General features: G+C 38.5%; 1 protein-coding gene across 1 annotated transcript in view; it reads right to left on the reverse strand.

Annotated features, from left to right (window-relative positions):
- Positions 1–233: 233 nt before the first annotated feature.
- Positions 234–21,075, reverse strand: part of Etnk1 (ethanolamine kinase 1) — a 45,688-nt gene continuing 24,846 nt past the window's right edge. The window contains exons 4-8 of the mRNA XM_055605682.1: positions 19,838–19,980; positions 11,129–11,212; positions 8,947–9,107; positions 5,659–5,732; positions 234–5,393 (exon numbers count right to left, since the gene is read on the reverse strand). Of these exons, the coding sequence (XP_055461657.1) occupies positions 5,321–5,393; positions 5,659–5,732; positions 8,947–9,107; positions 11,129–11,212; positions 19,838–19,980 (535 nt within the window). The 3' untranslated portion in view covers positions 234–5,320. The remainder of the gene's footprint in view (positions 5,394–5,658; positions 5,733–8,946; positions 9,108–11,128; positions 11,213–19,837; positions 19,981–21,075) is intronic.

Below are 21,075 nucleotides of genomic sequence, written 5' to 3' on the forward strand. Positions count from 1 at the left end.
TTGCTATGTAGACACTAGGATCCAAATTCCAGTCCTCACGATTGCTAGGGACTACTCCCCTACAGACAGCTCCCCAGCCCTCACTACTAACTCTGGAAACCCTTTGTTCTCTCTTTTTAGGGATCAAACCTAAGATACTGAACTTGCTAGGCAAACAGCTACAACGCTTTCATGTATTTCGATATATTCTACTACAGAAAGTCTCCAAATTGCGTATGAACAACATGGACACATTATGGTTAGAACTCAACTTTATTGTTACAACCAATGTTTATTTACAGAATATAAATCTCTTCAAAAAGATACATTCCTTCATTTAATCAATGGTAGAAAGCCTTATTAAACAGAAATAAAGCCTAAGCCGCACTTGTATCTTAACAGAACCACGGCTTCATTGCAAGTTCATGAACACAGAACACAAATGTACTTCACTTCAGCAGCTGCGTGAGTGAGGCTGCTCATTCTCACTGGCAATGCCACTTTATCCATGGAACAAATTTTACTTAAATTAACAGTAGTAAAAATTAAATTTCAAACATAAAAATATGTAACAACAAAGGAAAAAGCAGGAAGTATCTCTGCTAGCAAACAGATAAGCAAGTTCTCCAGCACTCAGACACTGCTGAGGAGTAGGGAAACCTAGGACAAAGGCTGTGTTCATCTGCGAGGTATCGATCCATGTTCAGTGCCGAGACTATCCATAGCACTTACAGTCTATACAAAGCAGCATTAGACTACAATTCACATTTGAGAAACAATTTTAAAATCCCATGCCACAGCTCCCCAATTCAACAGACAGCTAACGCAATCACTCATTCCAGCTTTTTCCCTTGCATATGGGTAATACCATGTCTTCTTCCTTCAATCAGGACAGTTGACCTGGCTGTACAAAAGCTCCTAAACACAGAAAAGTTTTGACAGGTTCCATTAGTTTACAGTTACTTTAGTACAGGTAAATACAGAGGACGACCTTCAGATTACTGACAACAAACACTCAGTATGTCGCTACCTACACACAAACAGCAGCATGCCACAGTGCAGGCTTAGAGAGCAGAGGCATCTGTTCCCTCCACAGCTCTGCGGGTATCACTGGGTTTCAACCTAGCTCTGTTTCTGGCTAGGAAGCCTGTAATCGCAACTGGCTAGGTTTTCCTGCTCCACTTTCACAAACTAGTCAAAAGACAATAGGATGTTTTCAGTTCTATAAGCATCTAGTGTTTTATTAAAATGTATTAATGAGATCCAAATTACAACAGTGGGTAAGATAACCGAAAGATAAAATTAAAACTATTTTAAAGAGTATTTTTGCAAGTACATAAACCATAAAATGCACAATGGAGAAAGGTATGTTGGTGGTACCATAGTGCACAGTCCAGGAGAGGAAAAGCTGCCAACAAAGGAGTTTAAAGTGCTTATGAGTCAAGCATCATTATGTTCCTAATCCAAATACTCTGGGGATTCTTCCCATACCAAATTAAGCCAAAAATAAATTCTTCAGCACAAAAACTATTAAAATAAATCTAACTCATTTTGTAACGTGTCACTGAATTTAGCCTTCAAGAATTCAAAGTAATGCAAAACCTCCAGTATTTTCTTTTACAAAAATATGGACTGAAGTTCCAAAATTGGGGATGTTTTGTCTGGAGCAGCTGATAGCATTTGTCAAACCCAAGACTGAACACTGCTGTCACTGTGGGGAAAAAAGGTGGCTCACCACCCTCTACCCTGCTTCTCAGAACAGAAACAGGTCTGAAGATGCAGCTCCGCTTCACAGTATAGGCCATCCTGCATTGTGACAGAGAGGAAAACCCCCGGCAGCTGAAGCCAGTCACCCAGGCTCTCCACCTGCGCTCACCTTCCCTGTGAGGTAGCACATGCTGCTGCCACTAGACAACCCCAGGACAAAGCACTGTCCACTCTGTCAACAGGTGGTAGGTTAATAGGAAAATATTTAAGTCTACAGTACTCTGGAATGCAGTAGAAAATGCTTAAAAGCAAGTTAGAGAAAAGAAAAAGCAACGTGTGACACTATTGCCTGTTATATGTCAGCCAGTGAAATCATCAAGAGGCACAGGGACTTCTGCCTAACATGGAAAGCAAGGGGGCGCTGTTCAAAGTTTCCAACTTTTCTTTAGTTTAGGGAATTCTTCCTTTAAGTCAAAACTTAGTAACACATAAAGTTAAAATAAACATGAGGGGGAGAATATCTGTCATTGAAGACCTTTTCTCTCACAATCCCATACTGAACCACTCTAGAGAAGCCACCTGACAAACTAAGATGCTGTTTGCCCCAGATCTTGCATGGATGGGATTTACATTCACAATGAATTTCAAGTTTTTGTAAAAAATGTCAACAAACTCTGAAATCAAAAGGGGACCACAGTTCAGTTTACAAACATCAAATTACATTTTTAGTTTCCTTTACCTTCAAATTGTGATTCAAAGAATGAACTCTATAAATTCACTGCTTCCCAGAATCTAACCCACAAAAAATTAATAGACAAGTTAAAAAGGGGGGGAGTCTTATTAGGCACTGAGAGGCTAAATAAATAAATACCAACATAAACCAAACCCAATAAATCTTCCTTCCAGTTCTTGCTATCTCACTGCACAGCTAGAGGTGTGCACTGTTCCCAGCCAAACACCAACAGGCTGGATCATTTAGTGACAGAAAAACTTCTACAAAGGAGAATGCAAAACTACACATTCTTGTCTGCATGACACAACTCACACTAATTACAGCTGCTTATTTACATTGTCCTATTTACACTCCAAGCAGACCTAGTTGATGAGGTTTGTGCTCATTTTGACCTCAGGCAGGTCATGTCAACAGTAAGACGTGGCCACCACATCTCACTTCTAGAAATGGTGGCAGCACAGAATGGGGGGGGGGGGGAATCAAATATCATTGGTCAGGTTCAAGATCATACAGTGTGCCAGGGAGATAGGATGGGGTAGAGGGCAGAAATGTAAAACTTTGCTTATTAAAGCATCCAGGCCACTACGGTCTATTGATTACATTGAACATCCATGAATGCCATTTCTAACATCCACTTTCATATTTACAAAATGAGCTTACTACCAGTTGAGTGATTAGGTAAGGCATTCAAGTTCCTTAGCTTAACGAAAGAAGGCAACTGACATCCTAGCAAGCCAGAGGACACATTCCAGAAGGATGCTCTTCAGAGCTGTCCCAATATACCCTCCTTAGCATCCCTTACATGGTCAATACAATGGAAAGACATTTTGAATCCTGTTGATAAGTCTACACCATGATCCCCAAAAGCTGTTTGAGAAACAGGCGCATAAGAGCACCCAAATCTGGCCAAGGAATGGGGGCAAGAGTTTGTTCACATGTGCTAGTCTTTTCCCAAGATCCCTGTGTGCTGGCGGGGTACACAAGATGCCAGGTTGTCGTTGCATTCAGTGCCACAGGTGTCTGTGGCAGCCACATCTCAGCTGGCTGCTGTGCAGTCCGCCAGCAGCAGCAGCACAGTGAGCCTCCATTCAAAGCAGGAACAGACTAGCAAACACTGTCTTCTCCTGTGTTGCCTCATGACAACAGACTCTTGGATTGTAAGGAAGAAAGCAAAGAATCAGGAGGCTCACATCTTTATCGTCTATGACAATGTTCCAACCATGAATGAAAATTCCACTAAGCCAGTTTTTGTAGGTTTGCTTTAACATTGTAAAGAGTTAGTCATTATTCGTTTCCATTCAAGGAAGTCGGTAGAATTGCAATGTGGTTCATAAAAACAAAAGTGAACATTACAGCATTGGGGAGGTAGAAACCAAATCCAGGTCTAACACTGTTATAGACACATACTTAGGAGTCTATTTATGCGGCTAAAATTTACCATCTCAAATGGCCTGTGTTTCTAATTAATTAGGTTTGAACACCTTGAAACAACCCAAGTATTTTAAAGCACTTGTCTGAGAACACAAGCCATGTGGAACAACACCAGACAATGTCTTAGGATAGATCTGTATTGCATACTTTCCGTATGCAGATCCATGGAGCCACTTGGTACACAAGCACTTACGTGAGCAAAGTGCAAAGCCTATCTGACTAATCTAAGTTAGCTGTGACTGTCCACGCCCACAGAACAGCCTTCGAAGATTAAAGCCTTCCTGTCTACCTCAAAGACCTAGCTTCCTTCCATGTGATAGTTGCCTCCCTGACACCTACACAAAATAAAACTAGACTAACAAAAACAAGATAAATCAAAACAAGTCCTCCTACCACGACACTGTTTAATTCACATTTCCTTATTTGTTAGACATCTAAGTATTCAAGCTCAATGACCTACCTAAATGCTCCTTACTGATTCTGTAACTGCTTTAAATAACACTACTCTGGAATTACATGTATAAGGAATCATTTGCTGACTCTATAGACACAAAACCAACCAAAGGAATGAATCTGAATAGAAAGCATCTAAATGATATTCCTTGCTTCCAGGTATGATGAACTCTGTATGTTTGTTTCAAATACTAACAATACCAGCTATTATTTTAATGAACAAAACAGAGTAGCTCGATTAAAACAAAATTTTTGGTTAGAAACAATTGGTACATAAATTCTAAAAACTGGGACTAATACCTTAAATGAGTATATCTAGTATTTGAAAACATGACTTAATACAGATTTTAACATTAAACTGTTATACTTATATTCCAGGATTATACAGTAAATATATCTTATATTGTCAGGCTATGTAAAGAGATAGTTTAAATTTAAGTTGTATTCCCCAAAAAGAAATGATCTCCAATCTCCAATTCAAAGCGTTCACCCCAGAGGCAGTGGCTACCTTGCTCCCTCTTTAACGGGCCTGTCTGTCTCTAGAGCAGCTGGAAGTTACTACTGAGGCAGCGACTGCCATTTCGGGAGTGAATGATTCACTTTACAAAGGTTACACTGAACAAGAATGTTTTTCTAAAATTACCCCTATTAACAAAACTTTTTAAAGATCTCTACAACATTCTCATTTCATACACTGAACCAACAAATGAAAACTCAAAGTAGTCAGTCAAGTCAAATCTGTAATAAATAATTCACATGTAACATGGACTGGATTGCCAAAGGCTAAAGCCAACTCTACTCTCTCTGCTGATGGACCAATCTCTAGCTCGCCACATATTGACAGCAGTAAGCATATTCTCAACATCATTCTATTTAAAATAGATTGGCTGTTTAGAGGCATAATTTATAAAGCAAGATAACCAAATTAAATGAGTTTTAACAAATATTGGCTTTTGAAATTTCTTAGAAACATCCACAAGCATCGCTCAGCTCCTGGAGACCAGCGAGGCTTCGTCTTTACTCGGGCATTTTCAGCGCTGTGACCTCGGGCTTCATTTTAAAGTACTGGTTAAAGCGAATGACAGCATACCTGGTAAGGAAAGAACAAGGCACAATGAGCTGATGTCAGTCCTTCAGTTGCTTCCCGCACCCCAGGCGGATGTCTCATGCTTTAGCCTGCTGCACCATCTACTGGATACTTCCCATGCGGGCACTTCCTAACTCATAAGCTTCCTATAGCTTCTAAGTGCCTGCTAATGCTGTCTGAAACAGTCATGCCATGCTCTTGTCATTTCTATATGGTAGTTCAACACCAAGTAGGGACAGACAGTACCTCACAGTTAACATCATCTTACCCAAGGAAATCGAACTCAATCGTGGAGTACTTAGCTTGTATCAAAGCCCACAGTCCCCAAAAGAAATGAGAAGCCTTAAAGAAAAGAAAAATCAAGAATTATGAAAACATTTTTGTACACAATACAAAACTGCTAATTTTATGCTCTTCATCAATTATTTTTTTTTAACTTTTATTGGTTACACTTTATTCACTTTGTATCCCCCCATAAACCCCCCCCTCCTCCCCTCCTAATCCCACCTGCTCTTCATCAATTATATGCATGGTACTTTTTCCTCTACTTTTAGTAAAGAGTGAACCTGGGTCTACTGAGCTACCTCTCTAGCCACAAAAATATCTTTTTTCTTGTGTTTATTTTTATACAATAGGTGCTGGATGGCTCAGCAGTTAAGAGCACTGGCTGCTCTTCTAGAGGACCTGGATTCAATTCACAGCACCCACAGAGCAGTTTACAACTGTCTATAATTTCAGGATCCAACACCCTCACACAGACATACATGCAGGCAAAACAACGTACATATAAAATAAAAATAAATGAATTATTAAAAAAAATTTACGCAAATATCCAGAACAGAACACACAGAAGCGTACTGAGTAAACTCTGGGTCACCACTGATGATGCTGTCCACACTAAGAGGTGACAAGTCAGAGCAACGTGGAAACTCAAATCTAGTAGTTTCAGTAACCTTTGTCCAAGGCGGAATTCACTACTCACCATAACACAGACATAAGTACTAGTTCACATTCTTCCATCTATTTTATTGGCTTCATTATACACACTAATTACAACACTGATGAACAAGTTAATCAGTGAAAATTTGATCTTGGAACTTAAAATTAATGTGATTCACAATTACAACATAATTGTATGTGTTTTTCACAATTAACTTTTTGTTTTTCAAGTCGGGGTTTCATTGTGTAGCCTTGACTGTCCTGGAACTCAACCCAAGACCAGGCTGGCTTTGAACTCACAAAGATCCAGCTGGCTCTGCCTCCATAGAACGGGGATTAAAGGCGTGTGCCACCACTGTCCAGCCACAAGGAACTCTTTTTAATGACTAACATTTTGATTTTACATGTGTGAGTGCCTCCATGTACTATGTGCAGCATCTGTATGCCCAGTGCTCAGAGTCCAGAAGAGTACTTTGTATAATCTGAAATTGGAGTTAGAGATTGTGCTGTACCACCATGTGGGTGCCAGGCCCCAGTGCCAGGTCCCTCTGGAAAAGCTCTTAACCAATGAGCCATCTCTCTAGCCCCTATTTTCTTTTTGAATTACACTTATTTAGTGAATGAGTTCAGTGAATATGTGAATATGTATGTGTTTGTGTACACGCATATGTGTAAGACAGAATTCGGTTTTCTCATTCCATCATATGAATTTCTAGAATTTTACAATCGCCATTAAGCCATCTCACTGGCCCACAATTTTCACTTAGACATGGTATTTTAAATTTTGGCTAACACAGGTCATCAGCAAGATACTTAAAAAGGGAAAAGAGCTCTGAGTTTGACCCCAGGAACTGAAAGGAAGAACCTCCCAAAAGTTGTCCTGACTTCCAATGCACATATACATCCATGTATGTACAGAGGTACACATACACCCACACACAAATGATAAATTAAAATTTTTAAGTATTTTATGTGCATATAAGTACTTTATTGCCTACATGTAAGTCTATGTGAGGGTGTCATATCTTGGAGTTATAGACAGGAGTGAGCTGCCATGTAGGTACTGGGATTTGAATCCAGGTTCTCTGGAAGAGTAGTCAGTGCTCTTAACCACTGAGCCATATCTCCAGCCCCTTAAGTCATTTGTTTTTTGTTTTTAATATTGGTAACACTGGACTGTCCTTCCAGAGAACCCAGCTAAGATTGCTAGCACCTATACAGCACCTACAGAGCAGCTCACTACCATCTGTAACTCGAGTCCCAGGGGATCTGATGACTTCTCTTTACCTCTGTTGGAACCAGGCATACAAGTGGTATTAAAGACCCAAATTTATTTCTGGAATATCCTCTAAGGCAAAAGCAACAAAAAGGGCCAGTGAGATTGCTCAGAGGGTGAAGTGGCTTGCCACCAATCAAGCCTGAAAATCTCTGGTGGGCTAACCAGAAGGCTAACCAGAAGGCCCAAGAGATTCACCTGTCCACTAGCAATGAAATTATAGGTGTGTGTCATGCCACTTTTACCTGGATGCTGGGAATCTAAACACAGGTCTCCATGCTTGCACAACAAACACTTTGCTACTGGGTAATCGCAGCTGTCCTCATATAAATGGCATTTCGTGACTGCAGTAGCCAGCACAGCCAACTATACCTGTAACCCCAACACCAGGGCTGGACTATAAGACGAACACATGGGGCCAAGCAAATATACTTAAAGTACAGTTAAGATCTTTGTTTATTATGGCTTGGTTTGTCTTTTGAGATAAGGTCTCATATAGTCCAGGCTGTTCCTCCTTGCTGTGTGGCCAGACTGGTGTTAAACTCTGGGTCCTGCTCCATCTGCTTCCCAAGAGCTGGTACTGTAGGTGCTACCATGATGTTTCCCCCTTCAGTCACATTTACATGCATTCCTAATTATACTTTGCTGAGAATTTTAAATACACATGGGTGTTAAGTTATCAGCATTCTGAAGGACTTTTAATATTTCTAAGGCTTCCGATATTTCTAAGCTACAGTAGCAGCAAGTGCTTAGCATCTGATTAAGGAACTGTGTGCAGATATATAATCCTAGTATCTAAGAAGGCTTATGCACATTACAGGACCCCAGCTCACTTTCTAAAAGTGAGTATCCAACAGCAGCCTCCGCATGGGTCTGGCATCAGACAGCAGTTACCGTGTAGGAGCGCGCCCTCAGCGGTGTGCCGGGTGTCTCTGAGGCGTCGTGCCTGGCTGAGACTACCAACAGTCTATCTGTGGGCCATCACCGCAGTCCATTTGAAAAGACAGGATGGCCAGTGCCCCCAAAGTCAATTCTATAAAATCATATTAAAATCTATGAAGTAGCTGAAGAAACTGACCTAATATTCAGTATTGTCTTAACACATCACCTGCAAGCTGTGCTAGATAGCTACATATTGTCAAACTAAACTCAGGGTAAGATATGTAAGTGGAAAAAACAACAAATATATCCTTAAAGCAAGGTAATGAATGAGGGAGGATGTAAACAATCACATCTTTCATTATTTTGAACAACAAAATTAGCAAAACTAAAAAAATTTTTATAAGATGAAAACTTAGTTAAGTTGCATTAAGAATTTTTATTAACTGTATTTAAACTTACCAATGCGAACTGATTGACTTGAATGAAGAGTGTCTCTACTTCCTTTTCAGTGACTTCACAGCCAAAGCCCTTGAACTCCTTGTAGGCTTCAAGGTAAGAGCGCAGCCACTGGCCCTGGAGTTCTCTATCTGGATAGAGATTATAGTCTACATCGCTGACACCTGAGGAGAAGCAGACCACTGAGAAACAGCCTTCACTATGCCTAAGTACTGCCACCAACTTTTTAACTGAAAAGTAATGAGGCCTTTCACTTCTGCTGGCAATCCCTTATTACTAAACAACCAGCCATTGAGAATCCCAGCTGAAACCTAGAGCACACAGCTGCTGCTCATCTTAGGAAGCTGATGATGTCACTGCTTCCCTTGAGCCATCCGCAGCAGAACCCCCAGTCTACATCTGAACAAGCGCCCCTGTTTTTAAGCACTAAGGGAAGAGCAGAACCTCAAGCCTGGCCTCCTAACAGCTTTTGGGCACATTCAGCATAAACATTTTTCTTCCAACATAGTATTTTTTATTATTTGGGAATTTATACAATGTACCCCCAATCACACTCACTTCCCAGTCCTCCCAGGTCCAACCCTAACCCTTGTGCCCCACCCCATCCTCCCAAAAAAGAAATGACAAAAATTTTAACAAGTCCAATTTGTGTTGTCCATATACTCACTGGAGCATGGGCGATCTCCTTGTGGCCAGCCTCTCAAAGAAAACCAAGTCCTTCCCCACCCCCCACAAAACCCATTTACACTATGAAGAGCTATACTTCCGCATCCTTACAGCATATTCTTTACTGAAACCTTTATCCCTACATTAACTGCTATAAAGTTTCAGAAAACACTATATTTACTATCGTTTATCATCCAACTCTGGTATTTTAGATTTCTATCCTTTCCATTTCTTTTGAAGGGAGAGGTGGAGGAAGGGAAGGAGACATGCAAGGTGGGCCATTACCACAGCCTAATGGCACACCCTAAAAGTTTCTACGGTTCTTTCCTGACATTTGGGGTTCTTCATAAATATTCTAAATCTACCTCTTCAATGTAACTTTTGCCTCTCCTTCAAGAGCTACAGACACATGTTAATGCTGCCTCCCTCCCTTCTGTTCCAAATACTACCTAACATGTAGGTCTTCATTCAGCTTTCCCCCACAGAAGTTCTGAGACCATTGTGCCCTCTTCCTTCATAGCTAGAACAGTCTCTGTGTCGCGAACATTTAACCTACAGATTCATTCCTGCCTACAGACAATGTGTGACAGTATGAGCAACACAAACATGGGGCTCTGCGCTACATGTAGGGTAAATTTGGTGGAACTAATTAACTAAAAACAAAACTTTAACCAATTTTCTTTACTAGCCTCATAACTTGAAATATATAAAAAAAAGACAACAATCTGTTCCAAGTGCAAGTTCAGTGATACAATATCCTCACTAGGAATAAGACACCCAAAGCATTTTCTATTCATTATTTTTAGGAAAGTTCTAAATATAGTTGTGTTATTATATATTCTACTTACATAAAAAGAAAACTAAAGTTTTGTAAATAATTATAAAATGAAATTCAAGAGGGAAAAATGTCCAGCCTTTCATGGTAATCAAGTTTAAACTGGTGATAACTCATAGGCAGGCAAGAGTTCACTGTTTGCTAACACAGAGACTGTCCTAACTATGAAGGAGAAGGCCACAACAATATTGGAACTTCTGTGCGGAAAAGCCGGATTAAAACCTGAATATTAGGTAGAACCCAAATATGCAAATGGAACAGAAGGGAGAGAAGCACCATTAAGATGAGACTGCTATCTGGAGCAACCGAAACAAAAACATAAAAAATTTGAGTGTTTTGTTAAAAAGCATTTCAAGAGCCATGTTATTTTGTTATGCTGGGGATGGAAGCCAAGATCATTCCTATGTGATAGAGATGTGGAGCTAAAGCTCCAGCCCCAGCACAGGCCTGCCCATGATCAAACCCTGAGTTCTTTCTGCAGTCTCAGGAAGCTCTTCTCACATAAGCCATGATTATCTCCTTTCTTGTGTTTTCAGATGGCAAATAAGGGGAAAGCTCTTTTCTCCAGGAACAAGTAAACAAAGTCAGCAGGTCAAGTGGTGAGCAGGACACTCCTGCACAGGTAAAACAACCCTGAAATGTCACTATTGGTAGTTGACCCCAACACTGAAGTGTGGGTCTCACCTGCAAATTCATTGAAATGGTTTCCAATATCATATGCCTGGTAGTTGTATCCAGAATACTCATAATCAATGAACTGTACATCACCTATGTGAGACACAAAAACAAAGCATATAAGAAATCATATACATGATCAGAAAACCCCTATGCTACCTGTAATTCAATCCTTCTCATACTTTGTCTCAAAGCGTGTGCTTGGTTACATGCACTTCTGAGACAACACAGGGTGAGGCTGTGGATTTTATGGCAATGAGCTTTACAAAATTCAAATTATGTCAACAGCATTTCAAGAACACTATTGTCCACTTTTGTTAAAATGAAAATATAATCATTTCCAAGTTCTAAGACAGATATGTTTTTCACCACATGAGGGCATTGGTAACTTAAAAATTCATGTTTACTTAGAAATAACCCTGTGGAAACTGTTAACAGCCTATGTTAAAACATCATCTATGACACACTGTATACTAGCAAGCTTAACTACATATAACACAAATTCTGAAAACCTGAATTATGTGGTTCTGACAGTATGCTAATTTGTGGTAAACAATTTGGTATTATCACCAGTTTAAGAAGTAAGTTGCTATCTAATTCTTATGTTTGTTTGGTATAGTTACACAACTGAGTTTTCCATGTCTTAGAGACAGTACATGAGTTAAAATTGAAATGACATTTGTGTTTGTGTGTGTGAACGTGTGTACATATGTACAATCCTGTCCACCTTTTATAAGTGAGTACTACTACTACAGAATTTTTAATTTTTAAGTACTCGTCATGGGGTGATCACATGTAAATATATAAGTTGAATATGGAAAAAAGTAATTAATTTTTTTAAAAAACTAATGCATGTCACTGTCTACACCAAATATGTGTGTATACACCATGGAGCTAAGCTACAGTGGACACAGATGGCCAGAGCTGTAAGAGTCACTTCCAGGATGCTCAGGTTGAAAAAATACATGTAACAATAATGTGGGCACCCCATCTTGTAACCTGTGAGCTGAGGTGACAAAACAGACACAGTGGCATTTCTCAAATAAAACAGTGTCTGAATTTTAACTTCTTAATGTAAGAGATCTGTAGAGTTAATCCAGAAAAATATCTTAGGCATATTCAATCAACAAGAAAAACAAAAACTTATGACCAAAAGATGTGAAAAATATAACTTTCAGAAAGCAATTGTATTTAACATAATTCTAAAACTGTAAGAATGGCCAGGGGCTGGGGAGCAGCTTGGTGGTGGGGTACTTGCCCAGCAGGCACGAGGCCTGGGTGATCCTCAATATTAGGGGGAAAAGATCTATTGGGAAAAGTCACAATGATCAAAGTATATTTCAGTTTGCAAAACTGAGTACATATTGTCACAATAAATGTTAAGTTTTCTTAAATGTTAATGAGAATAAATCATACTGCAAAGTCAGCCACAGGTGTGACCTGCTGCAAGCCCAGGGCTCCTTGACAAGCACCACACCCCTAACTCAAGGACTTCACTGAGCAACAGAAGGTACCAGTACTGGGACAAGGCTGGCAACGAGAAGCTGCAGACAAGTACCATGGCAAGTCCTTAACAGACAAAGCCAAACAACAGCTTTCAAAATTAAGTCTACAATACAAAGTTCTGAAAAGGGATGCTGCTCAGCTAATACACTGTGATGTAATTTATTACAATGTGTCTAAAACAGCACACTGAATACAGGGCAAAGATGAACTGAAATAAACCCAAACAAAATGTTCAGCTCCTTTAATTACAGGTAATATAAGGTACTTTCCCTTTAACTTTTCTTCTTTTATAACTTCTTTACAATGAGCATTTCTGAAGAAAACATATCATTCTTAAAAAGAAATGCTATGGCTATTCTATAACAAACTGTCAACAAGTAAAACTAAGTAGACTGGTCCAGAGCATACCTATCCCTCCATGCGCCTTCAAAGAACAGAATCCACATTTACCCAGGTTCGTAAATGAGCCAACCAAGCACTTAGCACGGAAGTTGTAAATGCGGCTGTTGATGCGTGGCTCTTTAAGCACAGCCTCTTGTAGAGCTCATGTTAACAGTTAAATGCCAATAAAACACACAGCCCAGTCCTGAAACTCACTTTTGCCACATAAATAAAAGTTTCAACTTTCACAATTACATTTAGAATTTGGCAAATACAGTTAAAATGGCAGGTAAAAACAGACCTGCTTATACACATAATTTAATTAAAACATAAATCATTTTAAAAACAGTTAAAAAGCAGTGACTTTTGTAGTATCGTTAACTCATTAACACTGGCCTTTATGTTTAAATGCTATGTTGAGTTTATAGTGAAATGTAAAGATAAGAAAATGAAGCTAACAAAATACAGATGGGGCTGTTACCAGGCTCCGTGCATGTGAACAAGGCGACAAAGCTCCAGTCAGTGCGTTTAAGAAGCACGGTGCGCCGCCACATGGCAGCAACAATGGCATACCTAATCTGTAGCAGATGAAGAAAATTTGGCAAACTCACATTGTACAAGACACAAAGCTTTAAAGGAAAGAAATTTTTAAAAATCTGCATTAACTATTGTTTTTCAAGTTATTACAAAGTGGAACTCAACCTTAAATTTAAGATTCTGCAACAATGAAAATTACAGAAGCCTAGTATCTTTAGGGTGCCAGAAAAATCAAATTACAGTATCGGAAAATGTTTTCCTAGCATCAGAAATATGTATTTCTTTATCCAGTAGGTTTAATTTTTATTTCTGATATTTCCCAATATTAATAATGTTCATCACTATTATTAAATAAGTTTTAGAACAAAAATTTCTTCTTGAGGTCTCAAAGGTGAACTGATAATGAAAATACTCCCCACAATTTTATGTACATGCTCACTTCCCAAGTAGGGGCTTCTAGAGCATCCAGATTTTTAAAACATCCTTAACTTTTAAAACGAACAATTAGCTTAAGGGCTATCATTGATTTTTTTATTATCTTTAAATAACTGTATCAGTGACATACAATGTACATAGCAAAGGATGGATGAATTTGAATTTTCAAAGTATTTTTTTTATTTTTACTATTGTTTGAAGCCCTTCACCAGTATAGGAAAAATCCATAGTTAAACTGTTCAAATCTCATTACAAGAAAAAGTCTTCTGATTATGAAAGCACTTTAAGGCAAAAAAGAGGAGTTACTACCCAAGGCTATGTAATTATAACAAGACACGTCTCGACTTTATCTTGTTAAAAAGGAAAATTAATGTTATCAATATGAGAAGCTGAAGCCTTTCCAGTCCTCCACCTGCTCTGCTGTTAAGACATTGAGGAACAGCTGTGAGGAAAAGTCACAGGGTCCGCAAAAACATGGTCTGTCTCACACGGTACATGGCAGCAGGTCTGGGCTAGGAAATATCCAGTCCTGCTTTAAACTGCTTCCATCACAGCAAAAAATAACTCTAAATTTAAGAGCTAGGGACTGGCAACTGCTATGTGAATGCTAGAAATGAGGTTCTACCACAGAGACATTGAGACACAGTAACATGTGAGGAGGGGTTGCAAAAGAGCATTTAAAAAAAAAAAAAGAAAGAAAAATGTGGTGTTTCTAACATTCTCATTCAAGTATGACTCAAATACAGTAGGCCTCAATACATGGGTTTTAAAATGGCACTAGCCCCTCAAACTATGCTCATGCAAACAAACCTAGTTAAAATTCAGTGGGCCACACATAGAAACATAGAAAGAGGAGGGGAAGCTTATTCAAAAGAATGAGTTCAGCAGAAATAGAAAGAGAATTTAAAAATAGTGGAGAAAGAAATGACGAAAGTACATTAAAGACATGTATGAAATTGTCAAAGAGTAAAAATAAATACTGAAAACATCTAGCAATATCTTAGTCATTGTTCCTTAATAATTAGGAATGGGGAGGACTGTTTGCTTGGTTTTTAAAACAGGATCTTGCTATGCAGCCTGGCTGGTCTGGCACTCCATGTAGACCACATAAGCCTCAAACTCACAAACTTCATTTCTCAGCCTCCTAAGAATTGATTATACAAATGGACCTTCACATCTGCCTAGGGTTCAGCTTTACAACTACCTGGCTTCGGGATGTTTCACTTTCTTACACAGTAGTCTGTAACAAATAAATACAGGATTAGTATTACTCTTTACAAGAACATGAGGCTCTCTCCAAGATGATAGAAATGTTCTACACTTAAGGGCGTCCAAGTTATAGGGGTACAGATGCCTGCCAAATTCACCAAGTAGCATCTCCTCTTTTGTTTTTAAAAGTACATTTCCACTATGTTGCCTAGGATGGCCTTGGACTTCTCAGGTTCCAGATATCCTACTCTTCAGTTTCCCAAATGGCTGCAATTCCATGTACACATCACACCCAGCTTGATATACTATGATTGGCACAGTACAGTTCAGTGAAACGCTGAGCTCTAATGATGCTATGCTGCTGAAGAGCTTGAGCATGGAAGCCACTCATATCTGCAGCTCTGTGAAATATACATAAAAAGTAAGATGGGCTGATGGATGGACAGGTGAAGGGTGATAAAGCCCAAACTTGTCAATTCTAGACTCTGGGTACCAGTGCATGGGTAATCACTACACATCAGACATGTGTTCTTTATAGAAAGATTTATGTTTGTATTTATACTTGTAGATATTTACACCCAATATTATATATACACAGCTTAGATTTTAAAGGTATGGTGGTACTCCCAGTGGGTAAGCAAAGCCATACATGTGTATGAATATATTGGTTTTTATAAGCAAACACGTTTATATGTTTATGTAACTATTTCTAGTTATTTCATCAATAATGTTTACATTTGTATGTGAGATTATCTTTCAAAGACAGCATTTTGTTTATTTCTTTTTTTTTTTTTCTTAAATAGGAATGGGTGGAAGAGAGAGGCTCAAACCTATGCAAGAATGACCTTGAATTTCCCATGCTCTGGCCTCTACCTTCCAAATAATGGGATTACAGTATTGCTGCACCCATTTATGCAATACTGAGGATGGCACCCAAAGCTTGGAGCATACCAAAGCTTGGAGCCAGCAACGTACCAACTGAGCTACAACTGCAGTATCACAAGGACAGCTTTACTGAGGACATACAAAGCTGTCTCATTCTAGCTGAAGGGACTAAGAAATCTCTATAAACCTCTTAACAAGTCATATCGTTACTAAATTTTAAAATAAAAATCAATGGAAAAATATCTTCTAAGTCATTAAAAATGGCAAAGCTTTGCATTGGTAATAGTAAAATGGCTTAGAGCCAATGAGGTGACTCAGGAGCGGGGACTTCCCTACCTACAATGTGCAAAACTCAAGATCCTTCATTTCTTCTATCCCTTTGTACTGCCTAAATGCCCACCAATCAACTTCTTGTATTTTACTGAACAGAAAATGGACAATGATTAACATCCCTTGAATTTAAACTTATAGGTAGCCTTATATGTAAGCTCTTATAAAGAAATGGGGGTGGAGGGAAGAAACAAATTAACTATGAAAAGTCATTAAAGAACTAAAGAACATTCTAACAACAACAACAAAAAGACATGAGCACAATCTCAAAAGCTTCAATCGCTTCTGATACATCAGCAACTGAAGATACTACATTGGAAAGCAGACAATAAACAACATTACAAGTTCTTCACTCCAATCAAGCCTGTGAGATTAGCATGATTAAGTGATTACTGTACAATGCTGTCTTGCTGCTCTGAAGGAAGAATGTCTGTTTCCCAATTTATTACAGACTCTATCTCATCATGGGGAAGGGCATCGCTTCATTAAAGTCAGGAATGCGCCACTGTTTAACAAACAACTAAATTCTGATGCCAACTTTTCAAATTCCTGATAGCAATCCACTTCAGAAGGACACCTACTTTGTCCTGCATCCTCTAAGTGCTGTCATCTCACAGTCTGAGCATGTAGCAGCAGCATTATTTTTTCTTTTGCTGTGATAACCTATGCATTCCTCTACATTTACACAGAATGCCAGTAAACACAGGGTACACTGTGCATGAATACTAATACACTTAAAAAACTGGATTGTCATCGATCACACACAGGCCACCGTGCTAAAAACTACCCTTCACTGTTTTGATCAAACACATTCTATAAAATGCATACTATAAGCACATTACTAAACCAGCTAGCAAACTATGTATGTATACTAATGCCAAATCCAGTTCATTACAGTATTGTTTTAAAATATATGCAGATGATAGTGTAAGGAATTTATTAAGTTAGCTTCAAATTTACGTGTTGGAGAAAGACAGCATTATGGTATCAAGGCCAATGTCTTCACTTCATCATTTTATCTACTTAGTCATTCGGACAACAGATCAAATGTGTATGTGAATTAAATGCAAAATGTATCCATTATTCTAGGTGCCTTCAAAAATCTTAGCTTTCTTATGCTACAGCAGAGGAAGCAGCCAAGGTAAGATCTATAGAGTCCATTTTGCCTTTTCTGTTGTTATGAGCCTAGCTTTTAATGGCTGAGCCCTCTCTCTAGCCCCTTCTTTTGATTTCCCTCATGCCTACTCAAGATGGGGTCTCACTATGTAGCTCTAGCTGTCCTGGAACTAAAGTAGACCATATCTGCCTGCCTCTGCCTCCGAAGTGCTGGGATAAAAGATGTGTGCACCCCTGGCTCCCACACTGCCCTTTCTAATATCACCTCTGGAGAAGCAAAGAAATGTTCCAGGGCCAAATGCATAAGCTTACCAAACTGTTGGAATAAGGTATCTTCTACTTGTAATTATAGATTCAAATAGGTCATATGGTTTTGTTACCTCAAAACTACCAGCTTCTCATGTGAAACATCACCAGAGGACAGAAATAGTTTACTTCTGGTCAGGTGTTCTTGAACTTCAGATTTTTCCTGAACATTCTAACCACAGTGCAGACATAAAACTACTGGCTGATAAAGAGAAAACACATACACACAGCCTTTCCTTACTAACACCCACAAAGACAGGAAGCAAGCAGTACAACATGGACTCCCACTGGAAGGAAAAGGACAGAGACAGAGAGGGGCACCTTGACCTCTAACGCCAAATTAAAATCTAATTGTTCTCTTTGAAATACAAGCATTTTCATGTAATTAGCAACAGCTGAGATTGACAACTGTTTAAATGAAAAATACCTATGACAAAGTAATCTGATTTTTTTGGTCCCTTATTTTTTAGTTTTATAAACAAGTTTGTTCTATGAAATGAATATGCAAACGAAACATGAAAATTAAAATAATGACAAGTTAAAATTATATTCCAAAAGTAAGTAAGAAATTCCCTTTGACTTGCAGTTAAAAATAAAGCTGAGTGTCCACTTCAAATGTAAGATGAAGTCCCTTACTTGAAATTCCATTACACAAGTGTGTTATTAGGTCTTGCACTGAACGTACACTAGCACACTCTTAGGCAAAGCTAACGCTCCTGTCTCAGACATATGGCATTGAGATTTGGTCACCACTCATTTACTGTAACAATTATGTACAATCAATGGATAGTAACTCATTAAAGAACACTGTCAAAGACTTAATGCTTAGGGTGTGCCTAAGGCTTAAAATAAAAAATGATTCCACACAGAATTAATATGATTCAAAAGAAAGCCTTTAGTGTTTTCTAAACAATCTCTTTAAAGACATTAAAATATCAAATATGAAAGATAAATGTTTTTGAAAATATGACTTAAGGCCACCATCCTTGACAGTGTCTCTTTAGCTGGGTTTCAGGTTAAAGTTAGCCGTAATTATAACAATTCTTTTATTAGAACAATCTCAACTTTGGATATATAAGGTCAATAGTAGTAAATTTAATATATTTGTGACTACAGCAATAGTAATTTTTTGACTTTAGTATAGCCACAAAAGCATTTTCTTTAAAATATGGTCTTCCAGATATAACTACTTTCAAAAACTCCTCTGAAAAGCAGCAGCTCCACAGCTCCAAGCACTTTCCAAATATTAATTTGAACACAAATTGTACTTTTAAATATCAATTTGGTATTTGAAGGTGTTTCTTGTTGAGCAACCAAACCTCAAACCATTTCATCCAGTGATCTAATGCAACCAGTGACTCTTAGTTCTGAACACAAAGCATCAAGATATGAACAGTCACACAAAGTTACACCAGAAGTATCAACTTTTGACTCAGAATATTTTCAGTCTATTTACCAGACTATTTTCTTTGTTATCATCTCATTTGCTATAAATATGGACAAAGACCTGTGCTCAGTCTCTCCCTAATATACCAGCACATAAAAAGGAATTGGAAAGCCTGGAGATATGAAGTGCTACTAAACTCACAGCACTGAGGGGTTCCCACAGAAACCCAGCAGTGCATAGCAACCTGTGGACTTCCCACACTCCCCATTACAGCAGACATGCTTTCACAATCACAGACATCCAAACAATTTCTAGAAATATATATATTTATATGTATATATTTATAAATATATATGCATATACGCACAATCATTTCATCATTTTACACTTAAAAAGCCAAGAACCACCAACTATTTCTATAAACCAACTTTTAAAGAAATTTTATTCACATTTATAATATATATATATATATATATATGTTCCTAATAGCAATTAACATGATTTTTATAACATCAAAAGAAAAGTCTTTGTTTTTTAAATTCTTGTTTACTGATACAACAACAAGAGACCATTAAGAGCATACGAGCAATCAATCAACTTACTTACTGCTAAGGTCAAATACCTACCTTGTTTCTCGTTGTAGATTATATTCTTACACAACAGGTCATTATGGCAAAGTACCACAGGTGAGCCCAGGTTGGAGAGAATCTCCTTCATCCAAGTCATCTCTTCCTGAAGAAGCTGAGGGCTTGGGATATCACTTAGGAACCTTCCCATTTTAAAAAAGAAGAGTTAGAGCTTTTTTTATCTGATTGAGATTTCCTTCAAGTTTAAAGTTAAAAATCTACTTCAAATGTTTTCCATTGAATCAACATATATTCCTCAATTCAACAATAGATCATTGTGTTCCAAAACTTGAAAAAAGAAAACCTTTATAATCAAACTAAGACAATTAAAATGTAGATGAGGAAACTAAAAATTCTGACACATCAAAACTGGGAGAGGGACATTATAAGCATTTAGCAGCTATGACAGACCATTCCAAACACCTTACATTTACTGCCACTTTATATACAGGTGAGGGAACTGAGGCACAATGAAATCATTAAGAGGTTTAAGTGTATTATTTAAAGTTACAGACTGAAAATATTTATTCTAAGCAAGCAAAGAGGAATGCAATAAAAATGAGTTCAACTTTCAGAATATCCTAGACCACTATCTGAAACACAACAATGCACTCTTATTATCTACTAAAGAGCAAAGCTATACAGTTTGCCTCAGTGCAGCTGGGGATACAGTTTCTTAAAAGACATTTTTAACATAAGATTTTTAAATTTTATTTATTTATTACAATTTATTAACTTTGTATCCCGACTGTGGCCCCCTCCCTCATCTCCTCCCAATCCCTCCCTCTCTCCTTCTTCTCTCCCTATGCTCCTCCCCTAGTCCATTGATAGGGGAGGTCTTCCTCCCCTTCTATCTGACCCTAGCCTCATGAAGGCTGGCAGCATCATCTTCCTCTGTGGCCTGGCAAGGTTGCGCCCTCTAGGGGGAGGTGACCAGAGAGCCTGCCACTGAATTAATGCCAGATTACAGCCCCTGCTCCCCTTACAATGGACCCCACTTGGCGACTGAGTCTATGGGCTACATCTGAACAGGGGTTTTAGGTCCTCTCATGCATGGTCCTTGGTTGGGGTATCAGTCTTTGCAGAGACCCCAGGGCCCAGGTTTTTTGTTCTATTGGTCCCCTTTTGGCGTTCCTGTCCCCTCCAGGTCTTTCTATCTCCCTCTTCTTTCATAAAATTCCATGCACTCTGCCCAAAGATTGGCTATCAATATCAGCCTCTGCTTCAATACCTCAATC

This window comes from Psammomys obesus, unplaced genomic scaffold (assembly GCF_907164565.1).
Source record: "Psammomys obesus unplaced genomic scaffold, mPsaObe1.curated_primary_1811, whole genome shotgun sequence".
Taxonomy (NCBI): domain Eukaryota; kingdom Metazoa; phylum Chordata; class Mammalia; order Rodentia; family Muridae; genus Psammomys; species Psammomys obesus.